The sequence below is a fragment of the Telopea speciosissima genome, chromosome 3, assembly GCF_018873765.1.
Source record: "Telopea speciosissima isolate NSW1024214 ecotype Mountain lineage chromosome 3, Tspe_v1, whole genome shotgun sequence".
Classification (NCBI taxonomy): Eukaryota; Viridiplantae; Streptophyta; class Magnoliopsida; order Proteales; family Proteaceae; genus Telopea; species Telopea speciosissima.
The window spans coordinates 64,955,512-64,980,354 of record NC_057918.1 but is presented as its reverse complement, the minus strand read 5'-3'; the positions used below and the strand labels follow the sequence as shown (position 1 = coordinate 64,980,354).

The 24,843-nt window shown below is 35.7% G+C and overlaps 1 protein-coding gene and 1 long non-coding RNA gene across 2 annotated transcripts in view; both read left to right on the top strand.

Annotated features, from left to right (window-relative positions):
* The window catches only part of LOC122654634 (homogentisate geranylgeranyltransferase-like), an 84,285-nt gene that overhangs the window by 30,887 nt on the left and 28,555 nt on the right, over positions 1-24,843 (top strand). Inside the window, exons 2-9 of the mRNA XM_043848820.1 lie at positions 7,002-7,085; positions 7,223-7,297; positions 7,421-7,504; positions 8,362-8,451; positions 16,440-16,541; positions 16,644-16,739; positions 18,369-18,440; positions 19,131-19,229. Of these exons, the coding sequence (XP_043704755.1) occupies positions 7,238-7,297; positions 7,421-7,504; positions 8,362-8,451; positions 16,440-16,541; positions 16,644-16,739; positions 18,369-18,440; positions 19,131-19,229 (603 nt within the window). The 5' untranslated portion in view covers positions 7,002-7,085; positions 7,223-7,237. The remainder of the gene's footprint in view (positions 1-7,001; positions 7,086-7,222; positions 7,298-7,420; positions 7,505-8,361; positions 8,452-16,439; positions 16,542-16,643; positions 16,740-18,368; positions 18,441-19,130; positions 19,230-24,843) is intronic.
* On the top strand, positions 574-6,844 carry LOC122654636. Its single transcript, XR_006331942.1, has 2 exons — positions 574-729; positions 6,625-6,844. It is a non-coding gene; the product is annotated as an uncharacterized LOC122654636 (long non-coding RNA).

The following is a 24,843-nucleotide window of genomic DNA, read 5'->3' as shown; positions in this document are numbered from 1 at the left end:
AAGAATCATTTTTTGCTACTTTAATGACAAAAATAGTAAAAAATAGAAGAAGAATGGTAGGGTTACTAGGCAAAAAGAAAGGACAATCTGGATATTTAAAAACATGAGGGTAGAAGGAGATGTAAAAGTTTAAAAGCAGGGTAGTTTCAGAAAAGAAGTTTAAGGTAGGATAATTTTAATAAATATAGGCTAAATGTAGGGTAGTGGTAGTAATTGCCCCTTATATCATCTCCTATACTTGCATTATATTTACTCAAACTGTCTTATTCAAAATTTTTTTTGCACAAAATAAATTCTCCAACTTCTTTGTATTGGTTATTGAGGTGAATCTTCATCTGGGTCCACAAATGGCTCTCTGATAGAATTCCTTCTTCCTAAAAGTCCATTCTCACTTAATTTCCCTATAAAAAGGTCCAAACTCATGAAGGCTCACAAGCACACCACCAAACAGGGAAAAGCTTTAGAAACTGATCCTGCTAGCTAATTTAAGATTCATGGCGGTGGCCAAAGAATTGTTGAGCTCGTCTTTGATAGAGAGATCATCTTTCGTTCCTGCTTCATTAGGAGGTTTCAACCAGCTGAAACAGAAGAAGAAGATATCATTTTCACAACCTTTTTTGGTGGTTCCTTTGGAGAAGAGAAGGTTGCAGTCAAGCATTAATGGCTCTTCGCTGCCTCTACCGACTGCAAGTTTGGAGACGTTTCATCGCCGCCAAGGACAAGAAAACGGTGACTCACTCCCTTCTCTCTGTTAATTACTAATTTTTCAATTCACCATTGAAATTTACTTAATTTTAGTTCGGGGCCAGTTTTTTTCAAATTTGTGCGACTCTAGTAGTACATGATTTGTTTGAGGTATCGGTATTGCCCGATACTGATACTGGTGATTCCCATTGGTATTTCTTGCCACTGATCACATATACTGTGCTGATATTGTATCAGTGAAACGGTACGGATGGGTAAACCTGTTTGAGAGATGTGATATCATATCGGTTTCTGGGATAGTCGATACCCAATCCTGCACTAAAACCATGGATATATGAGGCGATGAATATAGGATATGGTTTTAGTTAGGCGAGTAAATGAATAGTTGAAATCCGTTTCCGTATCCATTTAGCACTATCCGAATTCATCTGAAAGTTAAACGGATGCTGATACAGATAGGCTATAGCTATCCGGCAAGCTATATTTGCATGTAAACAGATAAAATATCCGATCCGTATCCATGTCTGTATCCATTTAGCACTATCCGAATCAGTCCGAAAGCTAATTGGATGCGGATGTGGATGTGGATATAGCACTATCCGAGCCGGATCCGATCCGTTTACATCCCTAGTTTTAGTGCATAACATCATATTAACTTATATGATACCGATACGGTATTTACATGGATCAGTCATATCTCATATCGAACAAATTTGCCCCTAATCTCTTTTAAAAAATATGATTTTTGACTGTTTTACCCCTTACCTGTACTGTGTCATTGGGATTGGTGACTCACAAAACCATTATGTACCGCCTGATACAATACCGATACCTCAAACCATGATATAAGACAAGTGTTTCGATTAATAATACTCTGTGTCAGGGTTATATCAGGCGCTACAATACCGATACCTCAAACCATGATATATGACAAAGTGTATTTTTGGTATTCCCTCTCAGAGAGTACAACCCGATTGTCCGGAATCTATTATTAATACCCTCAGAGGCTCAGAGTTTGGAAAATAAGAATCGGGATTGGATCAGTCTGGCCTAATTAAACATGAGTGGGTCTAGATCGGTCCAAATCAGCTGATTGGATCTGATTTTTCAAAACCTGGTTTGACAACCTCGCAAGCATGTACGCCAAGCTTTCAACACCCTTCCCTTTTTGCAGAAATGTCCCTTAAGTGTTGCCGAGATGTGTGCCAAGCAACCCAGTAATTGGATGCCTCATTGGACACTCATTGGGTGGATGCCTCCAAGAAAAGGAGTTGGATGCCTAAATGATAGTGAGTGAGACCATGAGTTGTTCTAGTAATCGGTATCAGGAATGGGAACGTTTCTACCCGATATTGATCCAGCTCATCCTAAATCAGGCTGGATTAGAGGAATTTACCCTTGGTTTTTTTTTTTTAAATAAAAAAAGTTTGAATTTTTATATTTTTATCCATAAGTCATATCGATCCACTGATATAGGATCACCCTAGAATCGGTATTGTTGTTTACTGATATGAATCGCTGGATCTGATACCGATTCTTCAAACCATGAGTGGGACAGATGTTGAGCAGTGTCCTTTTGTGTAGGGTCTTATTAATAATTGATTTTGGTTTTAAGAACTTGAATCAAATAATAAGCCATGTAAGGGGTTAGGTTTCCTTAATGAAAATTTGGTTCCGGGATAGGTTTTGGTTTTGTTTTTTTCTAAGGTAATATCAAATTTATTACCAAAAAAGAAAGACTATACAAACGACTATAAGGTAGCCTTCCCACCACAGCAAATCAAAGACTATAAGAACAAGGGGGGCCCTGAATCAAAGGAGAACAATGAAGTTATAATGAGAAACAAAAGAATCACCAAATCATATAAAAACCTTAGACAACTTCAAGGAAAACCCCATGGCTCAAAGCCCCACCAAAACCAATGAACTAACCAGAAGACGAAATGGGGTAAATTCCCCAACTCTCCACAAGATATTGATTCCTATGGGATCTGGACCCCCTTGTGAACAATAGCACGACTCCCTTCCTCCACATCAAAGTGAATGTCCTTGATGATGACTGAACTGGGGCGAGTCTTGATCCAAAAGAGACGAAAATTCCTTTCCTTCCAAATGATAGTAATAGTGCAATAGAATGCTAGCTTGGCAATGCAACCTATTCGATCTCTCTGAATGATGTCCCTACCCACTGAGCTTCAAGCTCTACACTCCTCTCAAGTCTCCTGGATGGCGAGCATAACCTCAGGATGGTTCCCCATATATGGGAAGTGAATGGGAAATCAAAGTGGTTCCAGGACAGGTTAGTCAGGTCTAAGGATTGATCTTTATGATATAAGTCTATTGTGACTATTCACTTTCCAAGATGATGGTTCCCTGAGAACCTCTTCACATTCCCATTTTTAACCACTCAAATCTCTCAAGTTCTCCCTTCAACTCAAACCTTCAAGACAAAGAGTATGATAATATTAGGGACTCGTTTTGAAAATTAAGATTATTGAGAAGAGAGATGCATTAGATGAAGTGTTGGGCAAACTAATCATTAAACATTAGAAGCCCTTGGAATACATGCAAATTCGCAAACTTCAAAATAAGAAGCAAGATGCTTAATATCATCTATCACGGCACGCACAGATAAGACCGAATCATATTTATCTTGATATTCAAAAGTAAATCCAGTTGTGGCCTTTGTGGCATTAAGATGACTATGCATGCTTACTTGGTATATCTATATATGTCGTCTCTTATATATGTAACCTTGAATTTGAGGATTATTTTATTCCTTCGTAAGACCAGCCTTACAACATTAATAGACTTACGAGGATTATTGGTTATGTCTAAATAAGACCATTTTGGCGTTAGAGTACTCAATCCTTAAGAGGATTTTGTTTCCTTTGTATGGACAACCATGTGGCTTTAGAATAGCATATATTGTGAATGGATTTAATGTTGCTCCTTACATAAGTCCATGTCTTTTGTCATTAACCACCTTTACAAAAATTTGAAAAATATTTTGTTGGGGCCTATGTAAGACCATGTGCTATGCTATGTGAATTACCTGTGCTTGATTGGTATAATTTGTATGAGAAAGAGAATACTACATGGTCGAATGCGGAGCGCAGCCCCAGTTCCCAAACACAAGGCCGCATGAAATGACCATCGCTCTCCCATGGAAAGGGGGAAATTCCTGGGGGCACGGCGGTCATTATGTGCATACAGCCTTGTGTCTAGGTGCAGGGACCCCACACCGCACGCGACCAGGTAGCATTCTTTCTCCCAATTTGTATTTATCGTATTATATATACTATTTAATTGGTGTCTACTGATAAGCTTGAATGAATATCATTTTGAATGATTGTTGCATCATTAAGTTGATATTATGCATGACACCATTGGTCTCATTAGCTTGATATATGATCGAATTATCATCTTGTGCTACTATATGTCCATGTGTGGCTTTAGACATCTTATATTTTGAATCGAAATTATTGTGATGTCTATATAAGACCATTGTTTTGGCAATAGGTATCATTGAACTTGATTGATATATAAATTTGGATGCCTATGTAAGTTTAGTTTTGGAATTAGAGTGGAATGTTGCCTCTTTATATAAGTTCACCTTAGGCTTTACTAATCTTATGCTTAAATGGTTATGTCTTTGATTACCATATAAGATCAATTCTGATTTGAACTCTTGTATTGAGTTCATGTTTGTGGCCTTAGACATCTTGTTTTGGATTGGAATTAATGTAATATCTATATAAGTCCATGGTTTGCGTAGGAATATATTTACTTGTGATACAATATGGTATCATGTGCTTAGTTGGCATTCTTCCGTACATAAGTTCATTTTGGCCTTAGCAGTCTTGTTCTTGATATGAGATTTATTTTATTAACTTGCTATTTAAGACCAATTATGGCCTTTGAGTTCATAATTTTTAATTGGTTTATTATGTGTACTCATTATAAGACCATGCATATGAGCATATTCTGTTCTTAATGATATATCCTTCTTGATTCCCTTCTTTTTGTCGATGACAAAGGGGAAGAAAAAAATATGTGGTTGAAAAAGCAGATACAGCATGTGAGAATATGTATAGATAAAAAATATTTATTTGCCATATATTTGTGGCTATTGAAAGAGTCAAGTTTGTTTGCTTAAATGTGATTCCAAACCATTTGATATGCATATTCTCAGGGGAAGTATTTGTTTTGAAAATGTCTCATATGTGTGTATTGTCAAGTTCAATGGGTGAGAAAATTGCTTTTGGAATGTATTTTTGAATATTTGCTGGCATACACTGTTTCTTCTATGCTTGGATACTTAAGTATAATATGTGGATATTAATGGTTTTTATGTTTTGATAATAACATTCAATTTGTATATGAAAAAAGCTATTATGCTCTTCCTAGTGCTTAAATAAGTATACAAGTTTCATGCATTGATAAGTGTGTCCTTGAGCCCAAGTATTAAACTGCTCAAAAGACTTTGTCATATATGGATTGGTCGAGCTCAAATTGAAAAATCAAGTCAAACCATCCATGAGAATTCAAGCAATTTGAGCCAAGATTGGAAGATTTATTTTAGTTTGTTTATCTTGTAATATCTAAATAATCCCAGGATGTAATGATCCCATCTACTTAAGCTCAGGTAATCACTTATAGGCTTAATCCGGAAAATCTAAGATAGGTGGTTCAAAGTATAGACTGACCTAGTCAAACTGGACCTAAATAGTAACATCCATCATGAACCTTGACTTAGCCCTCTGGTAACCTAAATGGACCTTATTTTGGTTCACTTGGCATAGCATGAGAATCTACTAGAAAATATGTGCAAATGATGTGCTTCAAATTATAAAAAAGACCATTGATAGCACTGGCAGTTGATCAAATGGTTGATCAGCTCTTAGTGAAGCGGACGACCGGTACATGATCCACTGGTTACCGTTAGCACCTTATGCAGATATACGTTTGGTTGATAGACTGGCAATCTATCGGAGGATGTCTAAGAGGTGTTCTTCACAATCTACATGGTGGCGGTCGACTGACTTTGGATAGCAGTCGACTGAAGTTAAAAAAAATATATCCATTTGAAATCATAACAACTAGTTTTTTACTATTAGAATATGATCTATTAATAGTGGAGTAGCTTGAGTTCAAAAAGAGACTTTTGGGCAAATACATGGAAACTTTGTTGGGTTAAAAAGTGCTTCAACTTGAAAATATGATGAGTTATTCAACAAAGAGGCTAAGAAGGAAAAAAAGCTACAACTTGCAAATCTAATTAACCATTTAGCATGAGCCATTGAGAAAAGGGGCTCAACATGTGCTAAAACTTGCATATCTTCTTGTAAAAGAGGTAACTTATGTTTTAGCCTATGAACCATTGTGAATCACTTTTTAATGATTGTATAGTAAAGGGTTTTGAGGCCCTAAACCTTGATGAGGTGTTTCTCCTACCTTGTAAGGAGACTGTGGTTGGGTGTTTCTCCTACCATGTAATAAAGGAGAGTGTATGTTTCTCCTGTCGTGTAAAGGAGAGTGGTTGTTTCTCCTACAATATAAAGGAGAGTGTGTATTATTCCAACCATCTAAAGAAAATTGATTTAGTGGAATTCCAAGCCAGCAAGAGATTTGAGAGTGGACGTAGGATGATTTTGAGACCGTGCCAAACCACTATGAATCTTGTGTTTAATATCTCTATTTTTTTCCTTTATCTTCATTGTTGATTTTATTATGTTTAACTAACATCGATTGGAGATTTGATATGGCAAATTCCAGAGGGTTCAAAAGAAATTTTGAAGTTGGGATTTTATTCCACACTTCCCAATTCACCCCCTCTTGAGTTGCCAACCATTCAAAGAAACTCTTCCCTTAAATTAAGTATAATTTGAGCTGATATATCAAATTTTACGTGTGTAGGTATTTTCGTACCATTTCAAGCTAGAAAAACTTATTCACATAAAATTAAAAATAAATGGTTTGTCAAGCAAAGCTTTCAACATTATTCACCAAGACTTTCAGCCTTACCTGATGATCAAAAGAGTGGGGAAAAGTTGTTGTACGAGCAAGAAAGGTTAGAGTACGAGAGTTCATCAAGATGTCAGGATGGTAACACTAGCCAAACTGGCCTTTCGAAGGCGGTAGATACATTTTTACTATTTGCTCGCCCTTATGCTGCAAATGGCATTGTAAGTTTTGATTACACTCTAAATATGACTTATGTTGAAATTATATAAAGTGACATTATTCTCAATGCAACATATATGTTTAACTTTTTTTTTTTTTCCAATGATCAGATTGTTGGGATAATATTAGCTTCTCTTTTTCCGATAGAAACTATTAGTGATATTTCCCCCAAATTTTTGTTGGGAGTACTCCAGGTGAGCATTAAGGTTGCCAATGGTCAATAAATTCCTCTAAGCTTTTTCAAAAAAAAAGTTTTTTTGAGACTACTAAAAGATTTTTTTTTTTAAAAATCTTCTAGACTGATATATTACTCATATTATTTTTGTTTCAGGCTGTGGTTGCAGCAATGTTGATGCAAACTTATGTTAGTGGAATAAACCACTTGTATGATGTTGAAATTGACAAGGTACATCTGAGACATGTTACAGTCTTTTCATGTAGTTTAAGGATATTCTACAATTTGATTAGCATAATCTCATTAATCTCTATTTTCATCTATTTGCTTCTTGGTTATTTCCTTTGTGCTCAGATTAACAAAGATCATTTCCCTTTGGCTTCTGGAGATTACTCAACTGAAACTGCTTGGGCCATTAATTGTGCAGTAACCTTGCTGGTATAAATGTTAATTTCATTTGTTTTTCTCATTTTCATACAAGTAAAGCTTCCACTGAACCTTGAGATGTAAAAATACTCTGATGTGGGATTAAAAAGGTAATTGACTAAATCTCCCTCCTAAAAGATGATTAATGGAGATTGTAAAGGGAAATAAATATTAACAAACTACTTTTCCTTCTATAGGTTACTTAGCCAAATTGGTAGCTCTAATTAGACAAGTTTGAATAATTTCTTATAGTAGAAGACACAAGTTGAATTGGAGGAGGGAGATTTTGGTTGGTATTGCTAGTCAGTTTGTTGTTGTGAAACTTGTTTCTTATTTTTCTTTTAGGTCAGTTTTAGTCATTTTAAATTATTGTTCTGCCCTATTTAATAGCTACTAGTAAGAGTATTTAACAATTTTTAGGTTGAATTATTGGTGCTTTTAAGAGAGAACTACAACCCTAATAAGTCATGCTTTGTACTATGTCTATATTCTTTTATTGAATCTACTAAAAAAAAAGTTGTTTGCATCTTTTCTCCCCTCGATATTGTACAATTTGTGAATTTAAGTTGCTATTTGCTTCATTCGATTCGTAAATTAGTTCGACAGAAAAATTACAAATTAGCAGTTCTAATCCATATTCCTATTAGTTATCCATTGTTCTCGCTTTGGGACTATGCCAAGGCCAAATTAATTATTTTGAAAGTATGGAGGTTAAGTATAAGTTTTAATTAAGAGATCAAGCATGTTACCCTAATTGTTACTCGTAATTACTTTTCGTTAACTTTATCAAAATATTGCAAAGGTATCCATTTACCAATGAAGGCTTTGTCTCTGATATCTGTTTTTTTGTTTTTTTGTTTATTTTACAGAGCTTTGGTATCGGATTTATGTCTCAATCAAAAGCACTTTTGTGTGGCCTGCTCATACATTTTATAACTGGAAGTATATATTCCATTGATGTATGTTCTCCACATCCATTCCCTTTTTTGATTACTATATTATACTAGAAAAAGATAACATTTGAAAAAAAAAAAGTACAGTACAAAATTGAAAAAAAAAAAAAGAAAGAAAAGAAACGAGTTGAAATGTTTAATTGAGATAAAAAGATTTCAATTAAGGAAGTAATACACTGAGAAAATAAGCACTTTTTAATTCAGTTTAAATGAACCAATGATGTGATATCCATCTTAGAAATTTATTGGCTACTATTTTGGACTGGCAACTATGAATAATATTAATCTAGAACAAAATTAATTAGGGACCACAACCAAAATATGATTAAAACAAGACATAGATCTAGAATTATTAGTGGAAGTACTAATTTATCTCATAAATATTTCAAGTATCTCTTTGATAGAATATTATTTCTTATCACTATTTTCAATTGAACCTTTTAAATATTCCAATCTTTATCTAGTGAATTTGATGAAACTAAAATGGATAAGATGTATGTTCTTACAAGAATAAAATAATTGCTTTCTTGCTTCATGAAGTGATAAAGCGTTCAATAAGAGGTGCATAGAAGCATGGTTCAAAGAATTGGAATTAGATCGCTGATCCCGATCAAATTAGAATTGGAAATTGTATTCTGCTTCCAGCTTATCTGAATCAGCTAATTGGAATTGATGGAGGTCGATACCATTGTCAATTCTACCCAGTAAAACCATGCTTAGAAGTTCTTTAATGATCTTTTCTAGGATACACGAGTAGCGCGCAATAGCGATATTAAGAAATACAAAGTCTAAATGCAAAAGAGATTCTTTTTGCTTTTTAGGTTGGCTTGGAAAGATACAAGAAATTGCTTTCTCACTTCATGTGTCGTATACACAATGAAAATGTTGTGAGATATATTTGAGAATCAGAATATGGGAGAATGATTTGGCTTGTCTATAAGAACAAAAGCCAACTTTATTTATAGCTAGAGAAGGGAATTACAAATAAAATATGTTAGGCAAGGATGAGTCATATTCCTTATTCTAATACAACGAAACTAAACACAATGTATCTAGATATTAACATTCCCCCTCAAGTTGGTGCATATATGTCTCTCATGCTCAACTTGCATACAATAGGATGAAACATTTTACAATTCAAACCCTTTGAGAATACATCAGCTAACTAATTTTCGGAGGTGACAAAAGGAATGCAAATTGAGCCTTGCTCGAGCTTCTCCTTGATGAAGTGTCTATCAATCTCAATGTGATTGGTCATGTCATACTGAACCGGGTTATGAGCTATACTGATTGTTGCCTTGTTGTCATAGTAAAGTCTCATAAGATCTTCAACAGTCACCCCTAGATCAAAAAATAATACCCTGAGCCATATAAGTTCACAACACCTTGTGTCATTGCTAGATATTATGCTTTTGCACTGGATCTAGATTCCAGATTTTGTTTTTTGCTCCTTTAGGTGACTAGGTTTTCTCCAAGAAATATGCACTATCCTGAAGTAGAACACCAATCATCAATAGAACCAACCCAATCAGCATCATTAAAGGCTTCCAATTTTCTACCGAAAAAAAAAGGCTTCCAATTTTAGATTCCCATTGTTAGAGAACAAGATACCTTTTCCAAGGCTGATTTCTAGTATCCCATATTCCTTTATATAGCTTTGAGATCTGTCGTCTGTGGATAATGGAAGAACCTATTAACAATCTCCATAGCATATGCAATATTGGGTCAAGTATAAAAGAGATATATCAGTCTTCCAACAAATCTCTGATAGCTTTCTCTATCTACCGGATTGCCACCCTTGCTGTTGAGATGGTGATAACCTTAATAGGAGAATCCGCTTGCTTACATCTGTGCATACCTATCTCACTAAGAAGGTCTAGAACATACTTCCTCTGGGAAATAAAGATACCCCTACTGGATCGGACAACTTTTATTCCTAGGAAGTATTTGAGAGGCCACAAATCTCAAACTCTTTGGCTAGCTAGGCTTTTACCTTGGAGATTTCTACATCATCACTGCCTGCCACTATTATCATCAAGATACAAGATGAGAGCAGTAAATTTATTCTCCTCATGTTTGAAAAACAATGTGTGATCATTGTAGCTTGTTTGTAACTAAATTTCTGCATAATCTTTGGGAACCTACCAAACCAAGCCCGTGGAGATTGTTTCAAACCATAAAAGGCTTTTGTAACCGTCACATCTACCTAGTTATAGATGATGCAAAACCTGGAGGAATATCAATGTACATTTCTTCTTCTAGGTCACCATTTAAGAAGACGTTTTTTACAGCTAACTGTTAGAGATTTCATCCAAGATTAACAGCACATGATAGTAGAGCATGAACTAAATTCATCTTCGCGACATGATAGAAGGTATCCTGGTAGTCAATGCCATAGTTTTGAGTGAAGCCCTAGGCAACCAATCTTGCTCTATACCTCTCAATGGTTCCATCTATCGTATGCTTTATAGTGAATACCCATTTAAATCCCACTAGTTTTTTCCCTTCTGGACAGGAACAAGCTCCCAAATATCATTCTTCTTTTGAACCTGCATTTCCTCTATCATAGCATCCTTCCACTTAGGATCAGATATAGCATCTTTCCAGCCTTGTGGAATAGAAACAGAGGAAAGAGAGGAAGTGAAGGCCCGATAGGATGGAGATAAGGTTTCATAAGAAACAAAGTTAGAAATGGGATGTTTAGTACATGCTCTAACCACTTTTCTAATAACAATAGGAATATCAGTGTCATCAGTATCAATGGGAGGATCTATATGACCTGATGGAAGAGGTGGATCAAGAAATATTAATTGATATGGTAGGTCGGTCATAGGCTGCTTCGTTTGATCCTTCTGTTGTGAGTATTTGTGAGCAAGTCTGGTTTGGGTAGTTCCGATATTGGAAAACTCTGCCCCCACTGTTATCTTCATAGGCTTCTCTCCCTCAATACGAACATTGTCAATAACAAAAGGGCTTGAAGGAATCTCTGGCATAACATTCTCCCCCTCAAGAGATGACTGGTAGCGTTGTAGAAGGGCTCAGATTCATTGAAGGTAATGTCCATGGTATAAAGAGATGATGGGAGAGAGGAGTTGAGAGCATAATAGACACACCTAAACAGCCTAGAAGGAAGATAGGAAGCAAGGGAGGGATTTGGAAGATGGCAAACTAGGATTTGAAAGTCCAAAACACTGGATGGAACCCTATTTATGAGATAGGCTGAAGTGAGTACAGCATGCCCCAATAAAATTTGGGAATATTCATGATGAATAAAAGAGAACAGGTAACATCAAGATGGTGGTTCTCCCGCTCAGGAATTCCATTTTGTTCCAGGTTGCGAACACAAGAAGTTTGGTAAATGATACCATGTTCATCAAGATAGACAAAAGCTAGTATCTATATATTTGATACCTTTATCGGTTCGAAGGATCTGAACTTGGGCATCAAACTATGTCCGGATCATGATGTGAAAGGAATAAAAATAAGGAAAAGCCTAGGATTTATTTCGAATAAGATAAATCCAGGTTAGGCGAGTACAATTACCAATAAAAAAACAAACCATTTGAAGACATCCCTAGCTACAATGTGAGAAGGTCCCCACACAACTGAGTGAATAACAGGGAAAAAAAAAAAAAAAAAGAGTTTCACTTTTGTTCAAATTTTGGAAATAAGAATTACTGGTATGTTTAGCCAACTCACAAGTGTCACAGTGAAATTTTTCTGCACTACAGTCCTTGTTATATTAAGGACAATGATACAGTAGGAGAACATTTAACTAAACCTTTACCAGAAATTTTTGATAAGGATCCATCAGCTACTCGAACTTTGTCCTTACCCAAACAAAGAAGGTATGAAAAAATAAGTTTGAGGAACTAGTCATATGTAGGGGTGTCAATTCTAGGCATGGCCCAGCAGGCCCAACTGAGCCCACCCAGTTAAAGCTCAGCTTGGACCAATTATTAAATGTGTCGAGCTTCAAACATGTCGGGCTTCAATCCGACACGTTTAATAATTGGACGGTCCTAGTGTGGGGTCCTAGCCTATCGAGCGCCCAACCTAGCCCGCCCAATTACAATCCTATCGACTATACGTACTTTAGTAATTATAAGGAAAATATTTAAATCTTGGGGGTATGTTTTTTTCAGTAATTTGGTGGGTTTTGGGCTGAAGCTGTTGAACTGTAGAGAGTGAAGGAGGGAAGATAATCGCGGTAAATCATAACCAGAATCGGATTAGATTCTGGAAAAAGTCTCTATATATGGGTTTGAATCCAATCGACATTTACCTTTTCTGCTGATCCAATTTCGTTGTCAAATTCTCATATTTCCATACATTTCTCTTCCATCGGCAACTCTTAACGAAGTCAAAGAAGCAAATAGGAAAAGACATAGTCTCGAGTCTTAATGATTTTTTTTTCAATTAGGTGAGCTTGTTTAGTAATTTTTCTCTTTCTTTAGATCTTATGTTCTTTTATCAAATCTCCCATTTTCTATTATTATCTTTAGATAACCATCGATTACAAGGAAAATTATCTGATCATCGTAAGGGTTTCACGTTAAGAGCCCGTTTAAAGACCATTTAAAATTAAACAGACCCATAGCCCAGTTAAGGCTTGATTCTAGTAGCCCAATTATAATCAGAGACCGACTGAGCCCTCTAGGCCCAGCCCGATTAGCTAAATGGGCGGTCATAATGCAAGGCTTGAGATTGATGAAGCACGGTGAGGCCCGACCGAGCCCGAGCGGGTGACACCCCTAGTCATATGATCTGAAGCTCTAGAATCAACGAGCTAGGAAGGACTAGAACCAAAAGAAACATAAAAAATACCTGATTGGGTAAGATGAGAAGCAAGGGTAGGTTGGGCACAGAAGGAGTGGTCCCAAGTTGATACATCATGCGCTGAAGAGCTGATAGCTGATCCAAAGAGGAAGGTGTTATAGATGCAGAGGCAGGCACAGGAAGTGCAAGTCCAAGCTGAGAGATATTTATAGTCTCAGAGAGATGTACGTGGTAGAGAGTATAACCGTGTTTCCTACCACAATCGCCTTTAGGATGCCCATGAAGTTTCTTGCATGTCTCACAGGTGTGTCGAGGTTTACTACAATAGTCGCATTTGACCGGCTCTCTTGTGGTGGAAGCAGGTTAAGCACCAGAAGAGTCCATGCTTATAGGAGTAGAAACCAGAGTCAAGTGAGTAGGCATCATGACTGACCGACGAAGTTTAGGGAACTCATGTCTGCCAAGAATCTGAACTTGAATCTGATCATACTCTCGATTCAATCTAGTAAGAAAATCATAGACCCATTCCATCTCATGCTCATTCTAAAAAGTATTAGCATTAGTAGTACAAGCCTAGGGAACAGGGTAATAGAAATCCAACTACTGCTAGATTGCATTAAGTATAGCATAGTAGCAGCTCATACTTGAAAGATTCTCTTTGTCTACACAACTTCAACTCCATTTCTAAAAGTCTTCCTTGAAGACTACAAGAGTACTTTGGAGACTATGAGAATCTTAATTTGTTGAAGACCCCATGTGTTTAGTTTTGAATTTTTATTATTGAGCTATGTAGTAATTTGATCTAAACCCTTGATGCTCATTGTAAATGGATGGTTAAGCTGTTGTAGTAGATTTTAGGTATTTTTGTAAGCCTGTACAGGCTAACCAATTTCTATGTATTAGTGAGTTGAATTTTGAATGAAAATTGTTTAGTGCATTTCTTTTTAACCTTGAAGAGTTCATCCATGAAACCTAGAATATCTTTCCATTATCCTTGCATCCTAGAAGAGTTGTAAAACCATTACTGCTACAAACATATCCTAAAAGAGTTGATTTTTAGACCATATATATTCTATCTCCATTCATTTCTTTTTATTTTTCAGAACTCTATCCTTGCTCGTTCACCAACTTCATGATCCCTTTCGAGTACTGTACAATATTATTCTAAGAAAATATTTGTCAACACAGTTGTAGGGCCATGAGTCCTTGTCCAATAGGCTTTGTGATGCAGGCAGTGGAAAGGTCGGACCGGGAGAGTGAATTGCACAAACACAAAGTTTGCAAATGTAGACAAAACGATAAAATGAAGAACAAAATAAAAAAAAAAATAAAAAAGATAAATATGGGCTAAAATACTTCTCTTCAAGGATGTGTAGTAACACTAAGGGATTGTAATCTCTTCAAGCATGCAATGAAGAAAACTCTAACTCAGTAACTCTTCTAGGATGGAGTGAAAACTCTTTTAGGTTTTCAAAAGGAAAAACATCAATTCTTCTAGATTGATGGAAAAACTCTTCTAGGCTACTTTTAGGAAATGAACTCTCCAAGGTTCAAGAGAATGGTTATAGTAACTTTCATTCACCAAAATTTTATTTTTTTTTTTTACAAACAAGATAAGTGGCCTTTTATAGGCAATTCAAACCCCAAAATTCTCTACAACATTTTAATTGTTGATTCTCAAGTCTTTAATCCTATGCCTGAGCTTAATCCATTACATAGCTTAAGAAGAAAGAAAATTGTAGAGAAAATCAACTACATAGTGGGCTAAACCAATTAATAAATTCTTGGTCATTGATACTTGTTCCAAGGTCTTGTATCTTGTTCCAATGCTTTGATGCAAGCTCCAAGTTCTTGATTCTTGTTTCAATGATTTGATTCTTGATTTAAGATCTTAATGTTTGTTTCAATGAGATGGCCCAAGAAGAATCCATATTGGACTTTGTAGAGACTTGTCACATCATCAAAGACTAAGAAATGAAGATACACTCTAAGAAATGGACTTGAAACAAGATTGGACTAGACTGTGCATGCTCTATAAAAAACATATCTCCTTCAATATAGCTTTGTTTAACGTGATTCAAAATCCATTTGAAAATAGACTCAAAGGGCTACATCTTTCATTCTTTTGATTTTCTCTAAATCGCATTTTATATAACCCGAAAATACCTGTGAATTTGATATATATGCAAAGGTAAAATTCTAGTGACGACTTCGGGCTACCAGTTTGTTGGCCTTGGTCTTTAGTTCCTTTCAGACATAAATTTGATGTTGGGACTTGAGTTGGCTCTTGGGCATGATTTTGAAATGGGGCCTTCATTATACAAATTGGGCATGCATCACTTTGGAAGCAAGTCATTCTGACCTATATTGAGCAAAATATGCTCATTTTTCTGAGGTCGTGTAGAACTGAAATTATTGCACATCTTGTGCTTGTGCTTGAACTTGTGTAATTCACTCTCCCGATTTGTTGGTTTCAATAGCCTATCTTGAAGTTTGCATCATCTGGTATCAGAGCTTTTGGAGCAGAGGATGGACAAGATTTCATCCGATCATTTCACCTCATTCGTCGACTGGAGCACACCCCCGATGTTCAATGAATAAATGGATGATGAACCCAATACACATGGATACCAAGTTAAGAATGAGTTCAATTCTTTTTATGCACCATTACTAACCAAAGATGGCATGACCACCTTGCTCTTTAGCACCAAAGGACAGGTTACCATTAGCAACGTGAACGAGGATGTGAGGATGCTAATTCTTCAAAGTATTAATTCCACAATATGACTTTGAACATAGTTAATGGTGAAACAGGATCCATGTAGCTTATCCATTTATTAAGAATAAGGCTTCTATAAGTTGATTTGAGTTGATTTAGAGGGATTTGAAGATTACCAAGTCTTGCATAATTTGGTATATTCGAAAATAGACCTTCCCAAATTAAATTTTAAAATAAATATCTAAAGGAAACAATACTTCCACCAAGTTTAAGTAAATCTTCATTATTTTATTTTTTATAAATTTTATATTTGAAATTAAGATTATAACACTTACAAATCTATGTTTTCTTTCTTATAACCATGAATGTTGTTAAGCATACCTTTCCCTAAATTAAAGTTTATCCTTATGTTGTTTTAAAAGAATCACATGTTTATGCTTTTGTGACAATAGAAATTATTATTAACTTTGTTTCTTTTTCTTTTTTCTTTAATTAGCTTCCTTTTCTTAGATGGAAAAGAAATCCCATACTTGCAGCGGTCAGTCTTATGTTTATACACAGTGTCTGTGTTTATATCCCTTATTTCATAAATGCCCAGGTATCTTCAGGTTTACTTGCCATCATTACAATTTTTAGATTCTTGTCGCACAGGGGGGGGCAGGACAGGGGACTATAATGATACTAACCTACAAATTTGCAGAGATACTTACTTGGAAGGTCAATTGTGATTTCAAAGTCAGTGATACTTACAACAGTTCTAATGTGTGTACATTCTATTGCTATCACAATATTCAAGGTAAATCCCTGTTATACTATGAATATGTTGCAAATTTATTAAGAGCTTTAGTTAGTGATTATATTGTGATATTTCATTTTAGTTTTTCAAACAAGAATAGTTTAAAGCTTAGGATATATTTGAAGCAATTTTAGTGATAAATAAAAAGAAAATATGACCTATTTTTCATTCCATTCCCTATTGTTTGCAAAAATCCTTTTGTTCCATTGAATTGATGACATTAAAGCCTTTTCTGACTTAGTTATCTATGCTTTTTCTCCCACCACTATTGATCACCTTAAAACTTAATGTAAACAATTCACATACATATTTTGTCATCAAAATCACCTAATGGGAATAATTATTAAAATATCTAATCAATTTAGACTCTGTGCATCGACCTTTTTTTTAAAACAAATGAATATATTTATTAGAAAATAAATCTATATATACATGCATTACAGAGCTAGCAAAACAAGAAAAGAGAAATTAACAACATTTTCCCTCATGATATAGGCACCATAGAAGTTGCTTCCAATAACTTAATTAGATGGTCAAGCACCACTGTCAAAATAAGCCAACTATTATGATCTTTGCATTAATTTGATACATATATTTGAGATCTATTATAAGAGACCACGACAAAATAATCCAAAATTAAAAGAAAAACCTTAAAATGAAGCCGGCATTAATAATTAATGAAAAAAAATTTGATTATTCCTCCATTTTTTAAAATTTAGTCAAAACTTTATACTATCAACAATAAAATGGATAACTAAATAAAGTAAACATAAACACAATTGCTTCAGGGAGATTTAGGAGGCATTGCCACTTCATATTGAACTTGTGAAGTGGCAATGCATCCTAAAACTTTACTGGCATTTTTTGCTAGTAAAATGCTTAAATTTTTTTTTTTAATATAATCAACTTTCTGAGCATCTATAGCATAGGGTCTTAAACTATTATAGTTTAAAAAAGATTCACCAAATCTAATTACATTTTATAATTTTAAAAGAAACTTTTAATTGATTAGATTTTTTTTACTACTTAGAAATTTATTTAAACTAACGAAGAGAAATTTCTTTTGTTGGAATTGATGAAACACCTAAAATTTAATTGTTTTATGGGAAAAGTGACATTTAAATCATTTTTAAGGTATTGATTGAAATAGTACATTGGCCTATAATTTTCATTTCTCTTTGGTGATAAAACTAAAATGAAAATTAGAAAAGAAAACTTTTCTTATGGTCTCTTATGAATAAATGATATGACAATTTAAGAAGAATGTAGAAGGTAAAACTGAAAATCCAATTGAAGATGTGAATGTGTTGTGCCGATTATACTATTTTTAATCCTTTTTTTTATATTGGTAAACACACAAATCACTTGCCAATACTGAAAAGGTTAACCAACTTTTAAGACCAACTATTTTAATCTTAGAACATTATCAATAATTATAAAAGAAGATAACAAATTTTCTTGTTAGTTGTTGCAAGTAGCAAGAAGAGTTTTATTCCTATGCATCTCTTTTATATGTTTGCATACACAAAATGTCTTAAAATATTCACTAGAATATTATTATTCAATTGTTAGGATATTAAATTTAGAAGATTATTTTTTTAAATGATAGCATTTTTTGGCATTAAACAGGACATATCAGATACAGAAGGAGACAGACAGAATGGCATACAAACTTTCAGCACTGAACTTGGAAGAGAAACAGTAAGTGGAAATTCTTGCTTCTATTACAAATATATATAAGTATGAAATAACCTCTTTGCAAAATTAATGACCATAAGACTACGATGCAAGAGGTTATTTCAAATATATTTGATATTTTTTTTAAGGGTAAAAGAAGGCTGCTTGGTCATGCTCCCTACACCCAGACACATGGGTGGCAAAATGACCACCCTGCCCCTCATACTAGATGCTTGGGCGCTGGCTCCCATTTCATAGGAGCTATGCGACCAAGTAGTGTTCTCTCTCCCTTTTTTTAAATAGCATCAATATGTTTTATTTGAGAGGTCATATGCAGATTGTAAATCTGTGTCTCGAGCATAGATTGGTGCTTAATGGCTAAAACATGAGAAGTTGGTTGAGACCCCAAATTTCACTTAGAGGTGGCTCAACTCTTCCTTACTTACATTAAATTTGGGGAGATATACTTTTGCTTGGATCAAAAGTGGTTAAACAACACTAATCTTTTAGAGATTCTAGATTGTAAAAAATATAAAAAGAATGTAAAATCCATTGTGGACTATAAATCTAGGGCCAAATGTTCTATCATCTGGTATTATTCATTGTATATTTGTTTTTGCTCATTTGTGTTTTGTTAAAGCAAATTTTCCTATGTAATGAATATGAGGTTTAAAAAAAAAATTGACCTAATAAGTTTGCTACTCATTTGATCAGGCATTCTTTCTTGGCATCAATGTTCTTTTAATAGAATATGGAATTGCTATTATAGTAGGAGCTTCTTCTGCGTCGACTTTATTCCTCAAGTTTGTCTCTGTATGTAACTCACTCCTACCACTTTAATTAATAGATCACTTCTCTACTCATGTCTATATACATGTAAAAAAAAACTTGCATCCAAGCTAATTATTTGTTGTAATTGATGCAATTTGGTGTTTCATTGTATGTATGTAGGTGGCAGGACATGGTTTGCTTGCATTAGCTCTATGGTTTCGTTCTAGATCTGTTGATGTTATGGACAATTCATCAGCATTTTCCTTTTGCATGTTCATTTGGGAGGTAGGTTATGTTACATCGATCTAATGAAATCATCTTAATTATTTGTTCTAACGTAGTAAAACTTGTGCCGCCTCATGGAACTATGCAATGAAAATTAGAATTATGCTAAGGACTTAGATTTTTGAGTTTGCAATATGTGAGAAACTTAGTAATTTTACATTACAAAATTGAATCCAAAATAAATTGCAAGAAAATTAATGGATGAATAAATTTATTGCCAACATAATCATTCATGTAATGTTTATTATATTTAATGATAAATGTAAGACGATTCATTTATATTTAGCTGACCACTGAGACTCTTTCTTTTGCAGTTATTCTATGCTGGGAATGTCCTTATGCTATTTTATCGTTGAGAAAAATATTGCATAAATAGATAGGTAAAAGAAGTGACTGAGTCTACCATTGGATTTAATATTTGTAGTTCATTTTTTCCTTGGATTTTTTTTTTATTTCCTTTGGGCAAATTTGATGTACTATTGGGGTCTATGAAGAACTAAAAGCAAGGAATACAAACTACATGTTTGGCGTTATTTAATTATCAAATCATCATTCATAAAAGATAATTCATCATCCCACACTAAAAAAAAAAAAAATAATTGTTTCACCCTTAATAATATTAATCAAAACAGAAAATGGAGCTAATATCCATATTGAGTATGCTAGAACTATTTATGTCATTCCCCCCCCCCCCCTTGCCCCTCTAGAATGCTATGTGTTGACTTTGAAAAACAACATCTTTGGTTCGAGCCAACAAGTGTTGTTTTTTATTTTTTTTTGATAAGTTGATCATCTTATTGCTAAACGAGGAAAGAAAACAAAAATATTCCTTGGGCCTAGGCTCCCCAAGACTGAAGAGGCTCCCAGACTGAGGCCATAACCAAGGCCTACTGCCCACCCAAACAATTCCTTTAGGATCCTATGTACACAAATGAAACACAAAGACCAAAAGACCCCCCACACCAGTCATCTCCCCAAGACATTAATCCTCTCAACCCACATAGGATGCACTCCCTAGTTATAGACTAAAAACATATTCCTTGAAGATTTCATTCCCTTGGGGGTATTAGCTCTACACCTATCCTCGATGTCTGCTTTAATGTCTCTGATGAGGCAATGCATAGTCTTCGTTTTATCTTTAAAGATTCGAAAGTTTCTCTCCTTCCAAATGTGAGAAACTGTTGCACAGAATGCCAACTTAACCATACACCCAATTGAATCTCCCTTGAAGGTCTTGGCAATCTATTCTGCTTCCACAAGAATACCATTTCTAAGCCTTCTGGATGGAGAACAAAGGCTCAATATATCTCCACAAATCTTTTTCGTAAAAGAGCACTCAAAAAACAAGTGGTCTCTATTCTCTACTCCCGCCCAACAAAAAGTACAGTTTGGTGAAATCAACACCTTACATTTTCGGATTCAGTCTTTGGTTGGTACCCCATCAACCAAGCATTTCCAAGTTATTACTGATTGCCTAGGAATACAATTGTCAAACCATATTGAACCTGCCCAATTGACCTTCGGGGAGGAACTCTCACTATGCTCCAAGCGAAATTTGTAGAAAAGACCCTTGACGGGGAGACCGTCCATAAGATAGAATCATCCTGTAGATGACTGTGTCTACTGATTTCTGCAAGCCGTCCCCAAACCAAGGAAAGCTTTGAGGAAGTAGGAGGACCATGGTTCCACATTCCATCCATCATAATAGACTTCACCAAAGCCATCCTGTCTGAACCAACGTCATAGCTGATGTGATCCCCAAATCTATTGAGAAGAACTCCTTCAGGGTGCCAAGGATCCAACCAAAGAAGTGTATCTGAGCCATTCCCAATTTTGTGGTGTATAAAAGGTTCCACAAATACCCTATATTTCAACATCTTTCGCCACACCCAAGAGGAATTAAAGACTGGTTGGACAGTCCATAAGGAATCCACTCGCAAATATCTATGTTGAATCCATTTCACCCAGAGCGAGTCTTTTTTTTAGGCAACCCACCAAATTTGTTTCAGAATGCCGGTAATATTCATATCCTTAATTCTTTTCACTCCTAGCCCCCCTTCATTTTTAGGCTTACAAATATTACACCAAGAAATGAAATGAGTTTTTCTTTCCATCAAAGGCCCCGATCAAAAAAATTTAACGGACATTGACTCCAACTTCTTGATGACATGACCAGGCAACTCAAATAATCCCGACCAATAAATATATCTTCCTTAGAGCACTGAGATAATAAGTTGAAGACGACTAGCAAATGAGAGGAAACGAGATTTCCACCCTTCCAATCTCTTTCTAACCAAGTCAAAAAGGGGTGCACAATCACTCGATTTTAATTTCCCTGAAATCAAAGGAACACCTAGGTACTTGATAGGGAGATGAGCTTCAGTGAATCTAGAGATCTGGATCAGAGAGTTTCGAATAAGATCATCCACACCCCTAATGATAAAAGAGGACTTAGAGTTGTTAATTTTAAGACCTAAGACCATGAAGAAATAGCTAAGAGTCTCAAACACAGCTGAAATAGATTCACAATCAATCTTGACAAACACCATCAGATCATCTACAAAAACTAAGTGAGAAAGTTGAAGGGGTTTACATTTAGGCATAAGTTGCATCTTCCTTTCCACAACCATTTGATTCAGCATCATAGATAAACCTTCCATGGCAAGAGTAAAGAGATAAGGAGATAAAAAATTCTCCTTGTCTAACTCCCCTCTTTCCTGCAAAAAAAGGCCGCAGGACTCCCATTCACAAGAACAGAAAACATAGAGGTCGTCACACATTGCTTAACCTACAAAATAAATCTCTCTGGAAAGCCCATAGTCTCCATCACTTATCTCCAACTCACACTATCATACGCCTTGTGGAGATCAATTTTAAGAATAGCCGAAGGGGGGGGGAGTTTTTATATGATTCCTCTCACCAATTATAGGAGAAAGACCTAGAGTGTTCAAAATTTGTAATCTTAGAGGAATATGGATCCTACTTGTCTTGAAACAAATTTTGTTTTCCATTTTGTTACTATGAAAGATGCAAAATTCTTGTGAATTAATGTTACCCTCAAATCTTCAATGGTTCCATTCTTGTCAAATTCCCCATGTAATAGAAGAAAGAAGAATAACCTTAATCTTTCTCCAACCAGCTGATTGCCCAAGATAGGGTCTTAATTCAAAGACATGACCAAAGAAACTCCATATTTAGACAACAACCTTATCGACAACAAACAAGTATTTTAGACATTCAACAAGCTTGGTACAACAAACAAATATACAAACTGTAGGAATCCCTATTAGAATCAACCAAATTAACACCTATACAAAGAAAATAAGAACTAGAAACAGCCTCTCTGTGAAAGCAGGGGTAAGGCTGTGTACACATGACCCTCCCCAGACCCCACAGTGGCGGGAGCCTCGTGCACTGCATATGCCCTTTTTTTTACAAAGAAAATAAGAGATCTTACTAGATACCGCTCTATTATATACCAACTATAGCAATGCTTGTTTAAGTTTCCTAAGACAATATATCATTTAGCTATTACCTCTTAGAGAACACCATAGAGGGAGTCAAAACATGGTTATCTATGTGATTCCAATATGTCAGTACTGTGTGCCCAATTCCATCCTAAGAGAGGACATCCTTAATCATGAGACAGAATAATAATATTATTGATTTGATCATGAGAATGATAGCAAAACAACCCTGCAAATCAAACAAATAAGAAATCAAAGTTTTTGGAATCCGACTCAATACCTTGCCTTAAGCTAGGTGAGGGGTTGCAAAAAGGTTCTCACTCATTTCGTTCCTAAGCTAGAGAGATCATCAACAAATATATAGTATATATTCCTAATTCTCTCTCTTCCAAAGAAAGGGTAATTTGCTACCAATTCACTCACTTCCTTTTCTTAGCACCATTAATCTCCACCAACATGAAACCCCAAAAACAACTTTTCAAATGCTTAAGGAATTTTCTGCAACATGGCTTGTCAAGCCTTGAGATCTAAACTCTTTGAATTTCAAGATATGACGAAAATTGATAAACACCAATGTCAAAAGATTAATTAATATCACGATGCTTCAATTACATCTAATTTCATCAAATTTGGAATTACCCAAATTCTTTAACTATCGCATCTTGTTACATATCACCTTCCCCTTTACAAATAAAAATCAGTCCATGACCCATGTGTTGGAGTTCCACATGGTAAGCAGAAAAAAATAGTCTCACATCATATATGAATTGAGATGTGGGTGTGTTAATAGGTATTTGGGCACCTTCTCCTTAATGCCTAGCTTTTGAGGATAAGTTTTACCTAGTGTAGACATTGATTTTTGTCACCACTCTTGGCGAGGATGACAACGGGACACGGACGATGGGCAACGTATTTTTCCCTTTCCCATACCCTAAAACACAAAGCCCATGGGCCTAGACACACCTTGAACTCTAAAAATCCCATTTTTAGCCCAAAAAGTGGAAAAAGGGGGACCACACTGACCACGGCACCGTGGACAGTGCCCTACGGCACCATAGAGGCCTCTCACGGCAACAAGGTACAAAACCATGCCGCCGGGACCACTTTCGACGTCAGCTTGATGACGTCGTCCATGGCGCCGTGGAGGTGTTCCCTGGACCAGGCTAGGGGGCACCCCCTCCCCTCAAAACAAGTTTTTTCGGGCAGGGAGACCCTCTACGTGCATATTTCAACCCATTTCCCCTCTTTCCTCTGATTTCCCCTCTTATGAATGCTCGAGTAAGTGGGATATTCAAGTGTGGGTAGATCCTTCGATTACCCATCCGATAATAGAGTGATCCCCGTTCTTAGAGTCTGTTATCCCGTCAGTACACAGATAACAGGCGAAAACCCCCATTACAGACGTTATTCTATCCATTTGATTACTGCCAAGCTACTTTAAAAAACCATTATTCTGTCAAAAGAAATCGGCGTCGGTCCGTTCGTCCGCCTCCCCTGAGCCAAGGGAATACTCTCATACAGGTATAATTATTGCATTTTTGTCGTTACAATGCAGTCATTTAGTATTTCACCGTTTTAGTGTACATATTGTGAATATAATGTAGCATATATAGTGTGGTCCCATCGCAATAAAAAGGAGAGAGAATATTCGTTATTTAATAGCATCTATAATAGAGAGACCGGCTTCAGCCGGGCAAGATGGGTGCCTAACACTTTCCCATCCTTGTAACTTGACCCCTTACCCAAGTCTCCGGTCAGACCATATAGAGTCACATAGCCCAACTCTGTTCACAACTGACAGGGCTACACTTAACGGGTCCTAGGCCCTAACCCTAGGTGGCGACTTCACATTTTTTCTTAATATGTTTTAATACATGATCCCAATCCCCCGATGTCATTCTCCT